The sequence below is a fragment of the Schistocerca piceifrons genome, chromosome 1 (assembly GCF_021461385.2).
Source record: "Schistocerca piceifrons isolate TAMUIC-IGC-003096 chromosome 1, iqSchPice1.1, whole genome shotgun sequence".
Classification (NCBI taxonomy): domain Eukaryota; kingdom Metazoa; phylum Arthropoda; class Insecta; order Orthoptera; family Acrididae; genus Schistocerca; species Schistocerca piceifrons.
Window position 1 is genome coordinate 368,569,386 of NC_060138.1, and position 19,663 is coordinate 368,589,048.

Below are 19,663 nucleotides of genomic sequence, written 5' to 3' on the forward strand. Positions count from 1 at the left end.
TGCAGAAGAATGTACACTCCTGGAAATGGAAAAAAGAACACATTGACACCGGTGTGTCAGACCCACCATACTTGCTCCGGACACTGCGAGAGGGCTGTACAAGCAATGATCACACGCACGGCACAGCGGACACACCAGGAACCGCGGTGTTGGCCGTCGAATGGCGCTAGCTGCGCAGCATTTGTGCACCGCCGCCGTCAGTGTCAGCCAGTTTGCCGTGGCATACGGAGCTCCATCGCAGTCTTTAACACTGGTAGCATGCCGCGACAGCGTGGACGTGAACCGTATGTGCAGTTGACGGACTTGGAGCGAGGGCGTATAGTGGGCATGCGGGAGGCCGGGTGGACGTACCGCCGAATTGCTCAACACGTGGGGCGTGAGGTCTCCACAGTACATCGATGTTGTCGCCAGTGGTCGGCGGAAGGTGCACGTGCCCGTCGACCTGGGACCGGACCGCAGCGACGCACGGATGCGCGCCAAGACCGTAGGATCCTACGCAGTGCCGTAGGGGACCGCACCGCCACTTCCCAGCAAATTAGGGACACTGTTGCTCCTGGGGTATCGGCGAGGACCATTCGCAACCGTCTCCATGAAGCTGGGCTACGGTCCCGCACACCGTTAGGCCGTCTTCCGCTCACGCCCCAACATCGTGCAGCCCGCCTCCAGTGGTGTCGCGACAGGCGTGAATGGAGGGACGAATGGAGACGTGTCGTCTTCAGCGATGAGAGTCGCTTCTGCCTTGGTGCCAATGATGGTCGTATGCGTGTTTGGCGCCGTGCAGGTGAGCGCCACAATCAGGACTGCATACGACCGAGGCACACAGGGCCAACACCCGGCATCATGGTGTGGGGAGCGATCTCCTACACTGGCCGTACACCACTGGTGATCGTCGAGGGGACACTGAATAGTGCACGGTACATCCAAACCGTCATCGAACCCATCGTTCTACCATTCCTAGACCGGCAAGGGAACTTGCTGTTCCAACAGGACAATGCACGTCCGCATGTATCCCGTGCCACCCAACGTGCTCTAGAAGGTGTAAGTCAACTACCCTGGCCAGCAAGATCTCCGGATCTGTCCCCCATTGAGCATGTTTGGGACTGGATGAAGTGTCGTCTCACGCGGTCTGCACGTCCAGCACGAACGCTGGTCCAACTGAGGCGCCAGGTGGAAATGGCATGGCAAGCCGTTCCACAGGACTACATCCAGCATCTCTACGATCGTCTCCACGGGAGAATAGCAGCCTGCATTGCTGCGAAAGGTGGATATACACTGTACTAGTGCCGACATTGTGCATGCTCTGTTGCCTATGTCTATGTGCCTGTGGTTCTGTCAGTGTGATCATGTGATGTATCTGACCCCAGGAATGTGTCAATAAAGTTTCCCCTTCCTGGGACAATGAATTCACGGTGTTCTTATTTCAATTTCCAGGAGTGTATATTTACAGCTATACTCCGCAAGCCAAATTGCGGCGGACGGTACTCTGTGTACAAACCCCCGCCCCCCTCCTGTTCTTGTCGCGAATAATTCGCAGGGAGAACGGTTGTTGGTAAGTCTCCGTGTAGGTTCCGATCTCTCTAATTTTATCTTCATGTTCTGTTTGCGAGATATGTGTAGGAGACAGCATTACATATGTTGGGCCTTCAAGGAACTGCGCTGTCGGAACTTTGACGGTGCACCACACCGTGACGCAGAACGTCTCTCTTGCAGCGCCTGACACTGGAGTTCGTTACTCATCTCTGTGACGCTTTGGTTATTAAGTGAACCTGTAACGAAACGCACTGCTCTTCTTTGGATCTTCTCTATTTCCCCTACCATTCCTATCTTGTCCCCCTGCGGGTTCGAGGGGTAGAATTGGCCCGCGGTATTCCTGCCTGTCGTAAGAGGCGACTAAAAGGAGTCTCAAACGTTTCGGCCTTATGTGATGGTCCCCTCTCGGGTTTGACCTCCATCTATCCAAATTATTCCGAAGAGCGAGCCAATTGGGGAAGGGCACCTTACATGGTGCACTGTATCCTTCGTGCAATTAGACCTCTTGCCGTCTTTCTCGTCGTTGCGATGGTGTCCCGCTCGTTTTCGATCTCATGGGCGATTACCACGCTGCACTCTGCAGTGTTTCTTTTAACTGTGACGACGACCTTGGCCATTTTTGCACCTAAGATCCAGCACGGTAGCCAGTCCGTTGTGGTGGGGTCGCCATGTACCCTCTTGGTTGTAGCCCCCTGACAACACAGGGATCGCTCTACTGATGCCTGCGCCGTTCACTCCCCACGTATGCCAAGGAGTAGATGCCCATCTCCCTGGGGCATCGGGACTCCCGGCAATGGCCATCCTGCCAGGTGGCCTTTGCTGTGGCTGGGTGGCGCCCGTGGGGAGGGCCCTTGGTCGGAGTAGGTGGCATCAGGGCGGATGACCCGCAATGAAGCGTGGTACATCATCTGTCGCTGGCGGCCAGCCGTCAGCAGTCTCTAAGCGTTCGAGAGCCCATTTTAAAGGTAACGTTTATGACCCCAAATCGTTCCCCTCCCTCGCCACACCATGGGAGGAACGACAGGCATTGCGTGACACTGAGACGTATTCGCCCAGATATCTTGTCTGTACCAGAGCTGATGGGGAATCTTTTCTATCCGTGAAGCCTCAGTTCTTTGTAAAGCATTTAGAGGACAAGTTTGGGGAGGTGGAGGGCTTGTCCAAGATGCGGTCCGGATCGGTGTTGATAAAAACGGCATCCTCCGCCCAGTCGCGGGCCTTGCTCGCTTGTACTAAGCTGGGGGATGTCTCCGTCACTATCACGCCCCATAAAAGTCTGAACATGGTCCAGGGCATTATCTTTCACAGGGATCTGCTTTTACAGTCCGACGACGAGCTGCGCGCCAACTTGGAGCGCCGAGGTGTCCATTTCGTCCGGCGCGTCCACCGGGGTCCGAGGGATCGTCAAGTTGCCACCGGTGCCTTCATCTTGGCCTTCGAGGGTGACACGTTACCTGAGAAGGTCAAGGTGATGGTGTACCGTTGTGATGTCAAGCCGTATATCCCTCCCCCGATGCGGTGCTTCAAGTGTTGGAAGTTCGGCCACATGTCTTCCCGCTGTGCTTCCGACCTCGTCTGTCGCGATTGCGGTCGACCTTCCCATCCTGATCATCCCTGTGCGCCGCCTCCAATCTGTGTGAACTGTGGTGCGCACCATCCGCCTTGCTCGCCAGACTGTCCGATCCTGCAGAAGGAGCGGAAGATCATGGAAATAAAGACTATCGACCGCCTGACGTACACTGAGGCGAAGCGGAAATATGATCGGCTTCATCCGGTGCGCATGCCAGTTTCTTATGCCGCCACTGTCACTCCTTCTCCACTTCCATCCGCTCTGGTCACCTCTCAGAGTCGAAGTCCCACACCTGCCCCCTTGATGGTGGGGGGCACTAAACCTCCTGTTGCTCCTGCTCCATCTACTTCAGGAGCAACACCCCCCCAACCATCGGGGACATCAGTCCCCCCTTCCCAGCCGGAGAAGCGTAAGACTTCTTCGGCTCCTCTCGTAAGGAAGGGGTCCCTTGGGGACCTTCCTTCGCACGCTCCAACAGGTTCCAAAACCGACGGCCGCAAGTGGCTCAAACAACCGCCAGTCCCTGGTCGTCGGGACACACGATCATCGTCTGTCCCTGAGACTGACCCAGTGACGCCCTCCAAGCCTGAACCACCAAAGGCACAGCGCGCGAAGCAGCAGAAGAAGAAACTCCCCAAGGCTACCGACGTTGCGGTGGCACCCATTCCACCGCTGCCTACAAGCTCTGCGTCTGAGGACGAGGTGGAGATCCTGGCGTCCGCTGAGGACCTCGATCTCGCCAGTCCCTCCGACGCCATGGAAAGCACTGGCACAGGTGCTCACTTGGAGGCAGCGGGTGACCCAGTGGCGTAATCTGCCTTCCCTGTCCCGTCACGCCTTTCCCAGCAATGGCCAGTACCATCCTCCAGTGGAACTGCAGCGGTTTCTTCCACCATTTAGCTGAGCTCCGCCAACTTATCAGCCGTCATCCTTTCCTTTGCATTGCTCTGCAGGAAACTTGGTTTCCAGCAATGCGAACCCCCGCCCTCCGTGGCTATCGGGGTTATTTTAAGAACCGGGCAACTTACGAAAGGGTGTCTGGTGGCGTCTGCATATATGTCCTGAACTCTCTTCACAGCGAGTTTGTACCTCTACAAACAGCTTTAGAGGCTGTCGCTGTTCGGGTGTGGACGCCACAGGCTATCACCGTCTGCAGTATTTACCTTCCACCTGATGGTACTGTCGCGCAGCATGTCCTGGCTGCTCTGATAGCACAACTGCCGCCACCTTTTTTGCTGCTGGGCGATTTCAATGCCCACAACCCTCTATGGGGTGGGACTGTCTCCGATGATCGTGGTCGGGCCGTGGAGCATGTGTTGGCTCAGCTCGACCTTAGCCTCTTAAACACCGGTGCTCCCACGCATTTCAGTGTGGCCCATGGCTCGTTCTCGGCCATCGATCTCTCTATTTGCAGCCCTGGACTTGTCCCATCCCTCCACTGGAGGGTGCATCCTGACCTGTGTGGTAGTGACCATTTTCCCATCTATTTGTCACTGCCACAGTGTCATTCTTCTGGGCGCTTGCCCCGCTGGGCTTTCCACAGGGCTGACTGGCCAGCTTTTACTTCCGCTGTAACCATTGCGTCTCCCCCACAGGGTGACATTGACGAGGTGGTCCGTGTTTTCACCACGTCCATCGTTTCAGCGGCCGAGGCTACCATCCCCCGTTCCTCTGGCCTCCCTCGGCGGAAGGCTGTCCCCTGGTGGTCGCCGGAGATTGCTGAGGCTATTCGCGACCGTAGGCGGGCTCTCCAGCGTCATAGGCGGCACCCGTCTCTGGAGACCCTCATCGCCTTTAAGAGGCTCCGTGCCTTCGCCCGTCGACTTATTGCACGGCGTAAGCAGGAGTGCTGGGAGAGGTACGTCTCCTCCCTGGGCTCCCGTGTCTCGTCCTCGCACGTGTGGTCCCGTATCCGGCGGATTTATGGCTCCCAGACCCCTGTGGGTGTCCCTGGGCTCTCCTTGGACGGCGCTGTCTGCACGGACGCTGCCGCCATTGCTGAACGGCTAGCCGCGCACTTTGCTCAGAGCTCTGCGACTGCATCCTATCCCCCCGCCTTTCGCTCTCTAAAGGAGCGAGCCGAGCGGACGCCGTTCTCCTTCCACACGCGTCATTATGAAACATACAATGCTCCTTTCAGCGAGAGGGAACTCCTCGCTGCCCTCGCCGATTGCCCTGATACAGCACCAGGACCGGACTGCATCCATGCGCAGATGCTGAAGCATCTCTCCAGGGACTGCCGGACACACATCCTCGCCATCTTTAACCGCATTTGGAACGAGGGCGTGTTCCCGTCGCAATGGCGAGAGGGTCTTATTGTCCCCATCGTGAAGCCCGGTGCGGACCCACTGGCGGTGGACAGCTATCGTCCCATTACCCTCACCAACGTTTTGTGCAAATTGCTCGAACGTATGGTGGGGCGGCGTTTGTGTTGGGTCCTTGAGTCGCGCGGTCTCCTCGCTCCATCCCAGGGTGGCTTCCGTCGGGGCCGGTCTGCAGTGGACAATTTGGTGCGGCTGGAATCTGCTGTCCGTACGGCTTTTGCCCGACGTCAGCACCTTGTTGCTGTATTTTTCGATCTGCGGAAGGCGTATGACACCACATGGAGGCATCACATCCTCGCCACGTTGCATGGGTGGGGTCTTCGTGGTCGGCTCCCGGCTTTTCTTCAAAGCTTTTTATTGCGCCGCTCTTTCCGGGTGCAAGTCGGTGCCACCTCTAGTTCCTCTTATATACAGGAAAATGGGGTCCCGCAGGGCTCGGTGTTGAGCGTCTCGTTATTTCTAGTGGCCATTAATGGTCTGGCTGCAGCAGTGGGGTCGTCGGTGTCTCCTTCTTTGTATGCCGACGACTTCTGCATCTCATTTAGCTCCACGACTACGGGAGTCGCCGAACGCAGGTTGCAAGTCGCCGTTCGCAAGGCAGCATCATGGGCTCTGGCTCATGGTTTTCAGTTCTCTGCTGCCAAGACTCGGGTTATGCACTTCTGCAGGCGTCGGACGGTCCACCCTCATCCTGAACTTTACCTCGACGGCCACCTGCTTGACGTGGTGGACACTTGCCGCTTCTTGGGACTCGTGTTTGATGCCCGGCTCACATGGGTTCCTCATGTTACTCAGCTGAAGCAAAAATGCTGGCGGCACCTCAACGCCCTCCGCTGCCTTAGCCACACGTCTTGGGGTGCAGATCGCTGCACGCTACTGCAATTGTACAGAGCCCTTGTGCAGTCCCGGCTTGATTATGGGAGCCTGGCCTATGGGTCTGCGTCACCCTCAGTGTTGAAGTTGTTAGACCCCATACACCACTGTGGGGTCCGGCTTGCAACTGGCGCTTTTCGTACGAGCCCCGTGGATAGTTTACTGGTGGAGGCCGGGGTTCCCCCGCTGCGGTTTCGCCGCCATCGACTGCTCGCCGACTATGCTGTCCACGTGCATTGCTCGCCAGGCCATCCCAATCGTCGCCTGCTTTTCCCTGCCGTGGTCCTCCATCTGCCCGAACGGCGACCTAGGTCTGGGCTTTCCGTCGCTGTCCGAGTTCAGTCCCTGCTGTCGGACTTGGGTTCATTCCCTCTTCCGCCTCCCTTCCGGGTCCATGCACCTACGCCTCCCTGGTGTTTGTCCCGGCCGTCCGTCCGTCTGGACTTGGCACAGGGACCCAAGGACTCGGTTCCGCCTGTGGCCCTCCGTCGCCGATTTCTTGCTCTCCTCGCCTCATTTTCGGCCTGTGAGACTGTCTACACTGATGGTTCCCTGGTTGATGGTCGCACTGCCTACGCCTTTGCTCACTCTGACCATGTTGAGCAACGCTCCTTGCCGGCTGGCTGCAGTATTTTTACTGCAGAGCTGGTGGCCATCTTGCGCGCTCTTGAGCACATGCGTTTCTGCTCAGGTAGGTCCGTTGTCATCTGCAGTGACTCCCTGAGCAGCCTTCAGGCCATCGACCGCTGCTATCCCTCCTCTCCTCTGGTGTCCTCCATTCAGGAGGCTGTTTCCGCCATTGCCCGTTCTGGTGGTTCAGTGGTCCTGGTTTGGACGCCCGGTCATGTTGGCATCCCAGGGAACGAACGTGTAGACAGGCTGGCCAAAGGGGCGATAGACGCCCCAGCTTTGGATATCGGCCTTACGGTTCGCGACCAGCAGCTGGTGTTGCGCCGTAAGGTACTTGGGATGTGGGCTGCTGAGTGGCGTGGCATGACAGCCCCGAATAAACTACGGGCTGTCAAGGGGACGACCGATGTGTGGCGTTCCTCCCTGCGGGCTTCTCGCAGGGACTCGGTAGTCCTATGTCGGCTGCGCATCGGCCATACCTACCTGACGCACGGCCATCTGTTGCGTCAGGAGGATCCCCCCTTGTGTCGGTGTGGGTCCCGGCTGACGGTCGGCCACATTTTGCTGGAGTGTCCTCGACTGCGCACACTCCGGCAATCTTTTAATCTCCCGGGCACTTTGGCTTTGGTTTTATCCGACGATGCCTCCATGGCTGATACCGTTTTAAATTTTATCCGTGGTAGTCCGTTTTATGGTTCGATTTAGGGAGGTCCTGCGCCTTTCCCTTTCTGTGTCTATTGTCCTTGTGTCTGTTGCTGTTCTGGTGTGCCGTGGGCTGGTTGACTCTTTCCCATTTTTGATCTCGTGGTCAGTCAACCAGTCTCCGGCCATCTTCCTTTCTTCTGTTTCTTTCTGTTTCTTTCTGTCTGGTGTTCCTATGTCCTGTTCTTGTCTGTAGTGTTTGTTGCTGGATTTGTGTGCTTTTAGCGCCTGGGGGGACGTCTCCTCCCCCTTTGGTTTTTATCTGCTTCGTCGATTTCCGGCTCGCCTGATTTTGGAATGGGGGACTGATGACCTTCGTTGTTTAGTCCCCCTTAAACATCCAACAACCACCACCATCCTATCTTGTACGGGTCCCATAATGACGAGCAATAGTCATGTATTGGTCGAACGTGTGTTTTGTCAGCTGGCGGAGGTTCGAGTCCTCCATCGGACATGGGTGTGTGTGTTTGTCCTTAGGATAATTTAGGTGAAGTAGTGTGTAAGCTTAGGGACTGATGACCTTTGCAGATAAGTCCCATAAGATTTCACATATTTTTTTGTGAGCTACTTCTTTTGTTGATGGATTACATTTGCTGATGATTTTTCCAATGAATCTCATTCTGGCATCTGCCTTACCTGCAATCAATTTTATGTCCTCAACCCACTTCAAATAGCTGTGTATGCATAGTCCTATACATTTTATGAAAGTAATTGCTTCCAGTGATGGATCCGCAATCATGTAATCATACAATAAAGAGTCTTTCTGTCTTATAAATTCGCAGTACTTTACATTTGTTTATGTTGAAGGTCAATTGCCACTCACTGCACTAGGAATCGATCCTCTACAGGTCGTCCTGCATTTCGCTGCAGTTTTGTAACGTCGCACCTTCTGTGTGTGCAACGGAATCATCCGCAAGAAGTCCCATGAAACTTCCGACGTCATCTACTACATCATTTATACACACACTGAGCGGGGAAAAAACCACGCAGATGTCGGCATTTGAGAGGGGACGTGTACTTGGACTCCAAGAAACCGGTTGGAGTACTCGACAGTTGAATGGGAGCGATACCACTATTCGACGATATTAGCAGGAATGGGCAAACCATGGCCGAACAGAGCGCCCAGAAGGAAGCGATCGACCTAGAGGGATGAGAGAATGCGAGGAACTAGGAATCATCAGAGAAGCAACCAGAGCCCCGCACTCATCTTTATCATCGATCCAATGTGCAGTTGGTGCTTCAGTGACCACAAGGGTCATTAATACGCGGCTTACAGAAAGGGGACTGAGCTCACGGTGCCATTGACTTCTGTGCACCATCACGCCCATTTGCTGTGATGTCGGGCACGTTCGGCCTGTAATCACATTGACTATAGTACAATTGTCTTCAGTGATGAGTTCTGCTTCGAACTGCGCCCCAGTACCAGCGAGGATGTGCCTGGAGACGCTCCAGACAGCGTTGGGATACCAGCCTGACTGTCGCCCGTCATACGGCTCGACGTACAAGAGTGAAGGTCTGTAGTGCCGTTTCATATCATACCAGGACCCCTTTGCTTCTCATCCGCGGCACCCTTGTAGCATAGCAGTACATCGACGGTGTTCTACGCCCCGTTTTGTTGCCTTTCATGGTAAGCCATCCTGGGCCTACATTTCAGCAAGATGATACACGCTCTCACACGGCGGGAGTTTCTATTACTCACCTTCATGCTTGACAAACACCACCTTGGCTAGTAGGGTCGCCGGATCTTTGTCCAGGTGAAAACGTTCGGATAGGCAGGACCCTCCAACCACCTCGGGATTTTGACTGTCTAAAGGGTCAGTTGGACAGAATTTAGCATGATATCCCTGGAGGACATCTAACAACTCTTTATCAATCAGTGCCAAGCCGAATAACTGCTTGCATAACAGTAAGACATGGATTGCAGCGTTACTGACTCGCTCAATTTGTGAAGCTCTTTCTGTTTGATAAAGCTTCCAATTTTTCTGAAATTGTAATAATTTTTTTGTCTGTACATGTACACCACACATACCGATTTCCTTCGCATGCGGGTAATTCCTTCGTGGCGCGTTGTTTCTTTGGAGTGTACGCTGTGAAAAGTAATGTTCCTTTAACAATCCTCTGGGGCACGCCCGAAGTTACTTTTGTGTCTGAAAACATCTATCCGTTAAGAATGACATGTGTTCTAACATCTCGTTGAATCTGGTATACTGCCGGTGGGCTGCGTTTTTCTAACACAATATTTCGACGTCGTACCTCGGCTTCTTCATCAGGTGCTTCCAGTCGCAGGAAACACCTGATATTCCGTGCGCTCCTATTTTGATCATTAGGCTGCAGTGCGGAACTATATTGAGTGCTTTCCGAAAGTCAAGGAACACGATATCTAACTAGGCGCTATGTTTCCTGCTTTCTGGGTCTCGTGGACGAACAGAGAGAGTTGGTTTCACGTGATCATGGTTTTCGGAATCCAAGTTGGTTTCTACGGAACGGATTTTCGGCCTCCAGAAATGTTTCAAAATTCTACAAGTGACCGCCAGGAATATAGGTCTATAGTTTTGTGTGTATTTTCGACGTCCCTTCTTGGAAACGGGACTGACCTGCGCTTTTTTTTCCAATCGTCCGGAACACTTTGCTCCTCCAAAGATCTACGATACACTGTTGCTAAAAGAGTTGCAAGTTCTTTCATGTACTCTATGTGGAATACTGTTGGTATCCCGTAAGGTTCAGTGGCTTTCATTATGTTGAGCGATTTTAATTGCTATTGTATCCCTTGGTCACTTATTTCGGTATCAGCCATTTTGTCGTTCGAGCAACGTTTTAAAGTAGGCGCTGTAGTGTTCTCTTCCCCTGTGAAACAGTTTTGAAAAATACTTTTAGTATTTCGACTTTGTCTGTGTCATCCTCCGTTTCAGTGCCATTATGGCCACAGAATGTGTGCACAGATGGCTTCGATCCATTTACTGATTTGGCATAAGAGCAAAACTCCTTAGGATTTTCTGTCAAGTGGGTAGTCGGAACTTTACTTTCGATAGCAGTTTTCTAACATGGGTGTTGAACCACCAACTTTGCGTATAGGACAGTGATCTTGAACTTTGACCGTTGATACTTGACGTTGTTAGTGCTGGAGATGAAGTTTTCGTGCTGAACGCTCATGTGATCTGATATCTGTTTCTTGTCGATCTTGCTAAGCAGGAAGATCTTAGTACGTTTCTGTTCAGCCTGGTGATGCCGTAACGTCTTTATGATAGCTGATACCATGTTCTACGCTGAGCCCATAAGTTCGGCTCTGCTACCAGCAGGTCTAAAATTTTATCTCCACAAGTCGATTTTCTGATAAGTGCTACAGGTAATTTCAGGATAAAAACTTAGAACAATTTCACATCATTCTCTGTCCCTACTCTCCGTCCTAATCACTTGAGTCTTCCAGTCCATAGCTGGTAGGTTAATATCTCCACCTATAACATGACAAGGAAATTTACGCGAAATAATCTCAAAGTTTCCTCTCAACAGTTCCGCCACTGTTGCTGCTGAGACAGGGAGCCTGTGAAAGCATCCAGTGACCATGTTTGATCGACCTTTAACAGAAATTATTTCACATTCGTAGTGTGTACGAATCTCACATTATCGTATTTTTTATCTTTGCGATATGCTTTCCAGTCGCAATGTAGAATTACATAGCTACTGACATGTGGTTTCAACCAGCTATCTGACCCTAGTAATAATATGTGGGCATTGTTAACGTTTACAAACGAGATTAGTTTCGGCACCTTTCCACAAACGCTCCTGCAGGTTAAAAATAAAAAATAAAAAGGAATAAAAATGCACGCCTGCCATATTAAGAGGAACCCTACAGTTCTCTACCAGATAGCGGAGGTCGAGAAATTTGCATCTTTTCGTGCCGCAGGCTTGTTGGAACATCTGGTTTAAACCTTTCACTCTGCACCAAACGAGGGGTTCACGATCGGTTCTGGGAACCATGTTGAAAATCGACAGCTCCTCTTCAACCCCGCGAGTGAGGCTAACTGTCTTTCCAAGTTAGTTAGCCTCCTATAGGAACCGAGGGTGGCCTCTGTATCCAAGCGGCAGGCGTCATTCGTGACTACATGAGCCACGCTTTGCAGCCGGGTGCACCCAGTGCGCTCAACCGCTGCCGGAAGAGCCTGCTCTACATCTCGGACGAGACCCTACTGGAGGCAAACAGAGTGGACAGTGGCCTTCTTTCCCGACCTGCCGCAGACCTGCCGCACATTTCTAACATTGGAGCTCCCAGTGACCCTCTGCACTTGTCCAGACTTCTCAGGAAGATCGGCCACAGACCCAGCAGGCCAGCTATCCCGTGCTGGCCCACTTGTACTTTCAGTAGCGGGTCATACCTCAGACCTGTTTCTAAGACGTAAAGGAACAGCCGTGCTGACTGTATCCTTTTTCGCCATCCATGCAGAGATTCGCAATCCTGCCCCTGTTCGCCAATCACCATCAGGTAATCGTCGACCGGCAGAGACATGCGAATCGGACGACTCAGCGGCATCAGGGGTCCCAGGCGACACCGTAGGTTCCAGAGGTGCCGAAGCATTCGTCTGAGATTCCCCAACACCACGTTCATCAGGGCAACAGCATGAAGATAGTTTCCAGAATGAGATTTTGACTCTGCAGCGGAGTGTGCGCTGATATGAAACTTCCTGGCAGCTTAAAACTGTGTGCCGGACCGAGACTCGAACTCGGGACCTTTGCCTTTCGCGGGCAAGAGCTACCCGAGCACGACTCACGCCCCGTCCTTATAGCTTTACTTCTGCCAGTATCTCGTCGCCTACCTTCCAAACTTTACAGAAGCTCTCCTGCTTTCACTCCGCTGCAGAGTGAAAATCTCATTCTGGAAACATCCCCCAGGCTGTGGCTAAGCCATGTCTCCGCAATATCCTTTCTTCCAGGAGTGCTAGTTCCGCAAGGTTCGCAGGAGAGCTTCTGTGAAGTTTGGAAGGTAAGAGACTAGAAGTTTCAGCATGAAGTTAGTCTACCGTGGCCAGCATAGCTTCCAGTTGCTTACAGACAGCGGTCAATTTTCGCTGCATCCGTACACAACGGGCGCAGTCCCTGTCCATCTTAAATCATTTATTGTGTGAACCACAGGTAACGTAATAGCGAACTCAGGAAGTGAACTTACAACCGATCGAAAATACGCAAACGCTTACATAAAAATAAATAGCACTACTAAAACAGCTAGATAAACTGCTGGCGTTCGCTTATACTCACAAATGTGAAAGGATGCCACTGAACTGCGTAAACAATCTGTGAACAAAAAAGAACAGCATGATATAAGCTGAGAACTTACTGCTTTTAATGCTGTTACTTCAATATTTTCCAGTCACTAAACATGGCAACCTCACGTTTGTAAATTCAAAACGAGCCGATTAAGAGTATATCCGTGTGTTTTGCGTGTACTTTCTGGTGCTTTCCACTGATTGTAGTCGGTTTCACGAGTTTCTTTGCGAATTTCAGACTCATTTTGGTATATTCGAAACTGTGCACGATTGTTACGTGCTTGGACATTAGCCGCTACTTATTCTTCTAAACGGCCTTTTGGCCTTGCTTGCTTCTGTGCCTTGCGTGTACCTAACATGTTTATTCTGTTTCCCAGATAGCAAAATGTGTCTGCTCGTATATCGTGCACTCATTTTTCTAGCTGTAAAATTTAGTCCCCATCAGGTTCACCTGTGACGCTGTCTTCTTATTTAGGTGCGTCTCTTAATCTATAGATAACTCAAGTTCAATTACATTTAATACAAAACACAGTTACTTTTGTCTTTCGATTGTCACTGTCGTATTATCAGTTAATTGTATTGTGCCATTTTTCTGTGTTTGATAAACCATGAGAATCCTTAACGTATGCCAGACACAACTGAAGCCACTACAATTTATAGCTGCGCAATAAACTCTGAAATACATCTCTGTTTGCTTTTTAAATGTGCTTCTTCACTCCATGTACTCACAGAGGGCAACTCCCCATCGCACGCCCCTGAAGTTCAGTGGTAAGATGACTCAGGGGATAGTCCATCAAAAGCTGAACAGGAAGAAGGTGTACTGAACTGCGAAGAAAAAGAAAGAAAGAAAGAAAGAAAGGGTTAACGCCCTAAACTTAACAAGTGCAATATTGAGCGAAAGTAAGCAGCCTCCGCGTCGTGGTTGAGTGGTCACGTTGTTGAAATTTTAAGCTGATGAGCCATGTTCAAAACTTCGTTGTGCCATTTATTTTCATTTTTTTCCCCGCAACATTATGAATTTTCCGCCCGGTCATTGAAATGTTCGTTCTCTTTCTGTAGTCTTGGCAGTTGTCATCCTATACATTGGTTATACAATATGTGTCATGTAAGAATACGTTACCGTCACAAGTAAACAGGATGAATAGTGAGATCATACCACACAGACGTCTCACAGGAATAAAAACGACAAATAAACGGGTGTGAAATATGCTACAACATAGGAACTGAAGAGTCAAAACTTCCAAAACGAAACGCAACTTCAAAAACGTTAAAATCATATGTTTTGACAGAGCACAGAGAAACTGTGTGATTGTGAAATTGTTGCGTTTATTTTTGTCATTAAACGGTTGCACTTCCCATTCCAAAGCAACCTCCTTTCGGCTGCTAACAGAGTAGTCGTGCAGAATCAACTGTCATTATAGACCCCTTCGTTACACCTCGCTGTTGCAGACGGGCATTACATCATGACATGGCTACAAATTTGAATTCAACGAACAACATAATAAAAAATTGGTACGACAGAGGTTTGGGGGAGGGGGGGGGGTGCTGCGATTTGGAGTTTCCATTGTCAGTACACAGTCGTTTCGCAGGATGCTTGCACATGACAGCCGCTTGGCACTGCTGCTGTAGTGAAGAAGCAGAAAAGATGTGGAAGTTTGTGACCCATTGTCTTGGACGCTGTGGTTATACTATTTGTATACAATAGATTACTGCACGCAACTTCAGTATGATTGTCATTTGCGCATGTAGAATAGGCAGTAGCTCTAACCTTCTTTGTCTTCCTTCCTCGTGAACGTTTGTCACGCAATATAGCAGAGTCCGCCCTTTTTTCTCTCTGCCTTCACCTGGCACGACCTGGTGCCTGGTATGTTGCTTTTCAGTTTGATTGTAGTTGAAAGTTATTCTTGTTTGCAGCATCCCGTGGAAAATCAGCATACTACAGTGTCTCAAGGTGTTAATATCTTAAGGTCTCTGGTCACCGTGTCCATTATTATGATGAACAGAAAGGAGTGAAGAGTTGGTCCCTAATGAGCACCCACAGAAACAAGCAGAGATACCTGGTGCTCTTGAAGCAGATAGTAGTTGACTTTCAGGATTGTTTTAGAGCAGCCAGTCTCATTCAGTTAGTTCTTCGGGTCTTCATGCTCACCGTCTGCCTCCTTAGCTAGGTGGTAACGTGCACGCCCCCCATGCGGTCCCGGGTTCGATTCCCGGCCGCGTTGGAGACTTTCTCTTTTGGGGGACTGGGTGTTGTGTTGTCCTCATCATCATATCGCCGGCGCGCAAGTCACCCACGGTGGCGTCGAGTGAAATAAAACTTTCACTTGGCGGCCGAACTTCCCCGGTTGGGGCCTCCCGACCAACAATGCCATACGTTCGTTTCCATTTTTTTCATGCTCACATAGATAACGTGGCACTCGCTCAAAAGCATGTTCCGGGTAAAGTGATGATGATTAGATCTTTCTAACAGTGTTTCTTAATGAGAAAGCAGGTATGAACGACATCGGTGGTGCCACAGCGTTTCACAAAACCACGCTGATTGATGATGATATTGATATTGACAGCCGTGCATATTCTGCCGTCTGTGATGCACTGTGATCTTAATTACAATAAAAACATATTTGACATTTATGAACAAGTGTACAGAAGAAGGGATCGGTTGGTCGGGCATATTCTGAGGCATCAAGGGGTCACCAATTTAGTATTGGAGAGCAGCGTGGAGGGTAAAAATCGCAGAGGGAGACCAAGAGATGAATACACTAAACAGATTCTGAAGGATGTAGGTTGCAGTAGGTACTGGGAGATGAAGAAGCTTGCACAGGATAGGGTAGCATGGAGAGCTGCATCAAACCAGTCTCTGGACTGAAGACCACAACAACATTGGTCCATTGTGATTTAGCTCCGTATCTGAAATGTGTGGTTTCTATTTTTTGCATTAACTTTTGATACAGATTTTCGATTACAATAAAGTTAAATAATAGCGCGAAAGAAGGTATTTTGCTTCTTTTTTGTTGAGATGCAAGCAATACTTAATAATTTTTTCTCTGTTTCAGGAATTCGGAAAAACGAAAGGAAAAATCCAGAGATGCTGCGCGATGCCGACGCAGCCGTGAGACTGAAATCTTCACCAACTTAGCACAAGCATTACCTTTGCCACAGGCAGCTATTTCGCAACTTGACAAAGCCTCTATTATGAGGCTCGCTATCTCGTATCTGAAGATTAGGGACCTGCTCAGCCTTGGTATGTATTCTTTATGAGTTTCAACGAAAAAAATTAGATGTATGTCTTAATTTGGTTGCTTTTTTTTAAAAAAAAAAGGAGTCTAGAAAATAAAACGTCAGCCAACTATTCACAAAATACGGCAGTAGATCTAGTCACATCTAATAGACGGCCGCCTCACGAACTTATTTCTGCCTTCAGAGTGTACTTTGAGCGGATGTGTCATTAACTTTTGTGGTTCTAGTGAATATCTTTACAATCATCACCCAAAGCTTAATAATCTATTGAGGCATAGAGTGGATGACCTCTACAGTGCCAGGGTTAAGTTGAGGCGATGTGTTGACCGATGGTTCTCAAGGAAACGTCATCACTGTCATACATTTTATTGGAGAACTAACTACAAGACTCATAGCGACACTCTGCGGTGGCAGCACCTCCTGGATGTGCGCTGAAGACAGCGAGTGTGGAGGCGCTGAAGCAAGCAGGCGTCCAGCGGGTGGGTAGGAATGCTGACGTGCGGAGTCCGCGGCAGAAGGTGTACCTCCCAGGCACGGCTCTGTAGCCCGAGGCAGGGCGCGGACACCCGCCCTCATTCATGGTGAGTGTGACATCCCTCAGCAGTTGCGTACACCCTTGCGAGCCGAGGTGTACATCATCAGTATGCCTGCCCAGGCGTAGATGGTTGTGCGGCTGCACTGCCCTTGTCTCGAGCGACTGCCTTCCGGGGCAGAAGGCTGGTTGCGTGTGAAGCTCCGAGGTGGCCCGCCGTATCGAAGGCACTAAGTCTTCAGCGGTGAACTTACAGCTAACGGTAGGCTCGCAGTTGGTGGAGGCCAAGTCTCGTGGTGGCTGCTTGCAGAACCCTCTACATCTACATACGTACTCTCCAGACCATCGTACTGTGCATGGTACCTTGTACCACACTACTAGTCATTTCCTCTCGCGTGACATTCGCAAAGAGCGGGGGGGGGGGGGGGGGGGGATGACTGTCTAGAAGCCTGCGTACGAGCTCTAATTTCTCGCGTCTTACCTTCATGATCGTTACTCGAAAAGTACGTTGGCGACAGTAGAATTGTCCTGCAGTCAGCCTGAAATGCTGGTTCTCTAACTTTGCGCAATAGTGCCTTGCGAGTTCCTACTCATCCACATTAATTTACATTTTTCTACCTTTAGAGCAAGCTGCCGTTTGTCATACCAACTAGAAATTCTGTATAATGCATACTGCACGCCTTCCCGTACATCGCAGCGTCATCAGCAAACAGCTATAAATTGCTGCTGTTCGTCAGGTCATTTATGTTTATACAGAATAAAAGCGGTTCCTATCACACTTCCATGGGGCTCTCCTGACGATAGCCTTTTCGCCCTGTGGACCAGCTTAGATGTCCCCTCGTAGACGGTGCTGCCAGACTTTGATACCTTTGGCTTTAGATGTGTCAGTGTCTGCTTGTTTTGCTGAAGCTCCGCTTTCAACCAGTTACTCCAAAACAAATTCTTAACTTGGGTGTGTAGTAACCAGCCTGTCGATACCGCCTTCTGCTGTGTCGTCGTTATTGCGTTGCTGACTCCTGGCCCCGCCGGCAATGTGGAAACCCGCCAGTGGCGTTGCTGCGTCTGACGTTAACGTTTTGGTCGATTCTGCGCTCGCCAGCTCCCATGCCCTTTTGCAACAGCCGTAGTAACGTTGCTATTTTACTCAGTAGCGCCAAAAAAATAGTGGCACTGCTAAAAAATCAAAAGTTTCATTGTTTGTTAATTAAATAATTATTTGTACTTGTTCTGATCTATGTGTATCACACCATGTTTTCTTTTTCAAACATTGGATTATCTTAGAACACCATACCAAAATTTCAGTTTGAAACACATTTATCAGCCTTTCCTCATTGCCTACGATTTGGCGTAAGTGGAGGGCACTCAACTCGGTATCCAACCTGCAACACCCAAGTCACTTTTCACCGCCTTCACAGTTTCCATAACAGCTTATTTAACCTCATGAATGGCATCACTGCAACAATTTCTACTGCAAATTTCCTTCTGTCTACTCTCGGTGTGCTAGTTGTTTCAGTGTTATCGTAGATACCACTTTTTGTGAGACCCAAGTTACAACATTCTTTTTTTTGCCAGTCATTGTATGCCGTCTAAAACAGATTTCATGAATGGCCTGCATATTTCGTAAAGACGGGCCTTACACTACCCACTAATCGTTCACGCGAAATATTATTGTATGGCAGTTGCACTAGGAAACCGTCTTTACACAAGATTCACTGAATCAAACTCAGCACACAATGTGCCTTTAGTTAGATTCATAGAACATAGCACACTGGTCCCCAGTGCGATGTATTTGCAACATGGATGATGATAGTGATTGGTTCAAATCTCTGAGCACTATTGGACTTAACATCTGAGGTCATCAGTCCCCTAGAACTTAGAACTACTTTAACCTAACTAACCTAAGGACATCACACACATCCATGCCCGAGGCAGGATTCGAACCTGCGACCGTAGCAGTCACGTGGTTCCGGGCTGAAGCGCCGGCCATAGTGATTGGTTCTAAAAGAAACATACACTCAGGAACATTGAAAATAGCGCACCAACAGGGGAGCATCGGACCGAAATGAAATTTGTTAGACATACTGATACACGTGAGAGATTCACTTGATCCCAAAACGAAGACAAGTAAACAAATACAGTGAGTACAAGTAGACAAATGAAGTTCAACATCAATAAAGCGATGGACCCCTTTTTGGTGCAATACGTGCCTCGACATGGTCCGGCATCGAGTTGATCAGACGTCTGATGTTGTCCTGAGGCAGACTGGCCCACAAATCTTGAACAGACACCTCCAAATCATGCACAGAGTGGTGTTTGAGCTGGACCCACACATGCTCCAAGGGGACAAGTTCAGGGAGCAGGCCAGTCATGAAAGAGTCGAAACATGACATAGGAAGTCTTGCGGACGACCATTATCTTGCTGGAAAAGTACTCCTCGTATACTATGTAGAAAAGGTCCCACGTGGGGTAGAAGAATGTCATCAACATAACGCTGGTCCGTTAAGATTCCACGAACCACAATGAAAGGGGACCGGCCATCGTAAGTTATGGTCCACCAGACCATTGCACCGGCTGTGCGGGGGCTGTGGCGCGCGACAGCGTGGGTTAAACTGTACCGTTCAACAGGCTGCCTCCACACCCGTAAGCGGTTACCATCCATCCCCAAAACGAATCAGGTTTCATCCCTAATACCACGTTTCCCATTGCGTGGCAGTCCACGTCGATCTGGCGTGGCACCACTGCGGAAGGAGTCGCCAATGTCTGGCTGTGACGGCAGTAGCCGGCAAGCGCGCCTGGATTGCAAATGCACACCCGCCGGGCGTCTGGAAGTGGTTTGTGGAACAACTGGCATCCGTACAACTGCCTGAATTGTGGATCGAATCACAGTAGGATCGCTGATCACTTGCTGCGCGATCCTTCGATCCTCTCGCCTCAGCGTCTTCCTGGTCAATCCAGCCCCTGTACGTCACACTTGGCTACCACCTCGTGTCCACTGCTGTCAGCTTTGTGT

The 19,663-nt window shown here is 50.4% G+C and overlaps 1 protein-coding gene across 3 annotated transcripts in view; it reads left to right on the forward strand.

Annotated features, from left to right (window-relative positions):
- The window catches only part of LOC124786213 (protein similar), a 740,085-nt gene that overhangs the window by 402,215 nt on the left and 318,207 nt on the right, over window positions 1-19,663 (forward strand). For all 3 annotated transcript variants that reach the window (XM_047254246.1, XM_047254244.1, XM_047254245.1), the window contains exon 2: window positions 15,938-16,125. In XM_047254246.1, coding sequence (XP_047110202.1) covers window positions 15,938-16,125 — 188 coding nt within the window. The remainder of the gene's footprint in view (window positions 1-15,937; window positions 16,126-19,663) is intronic.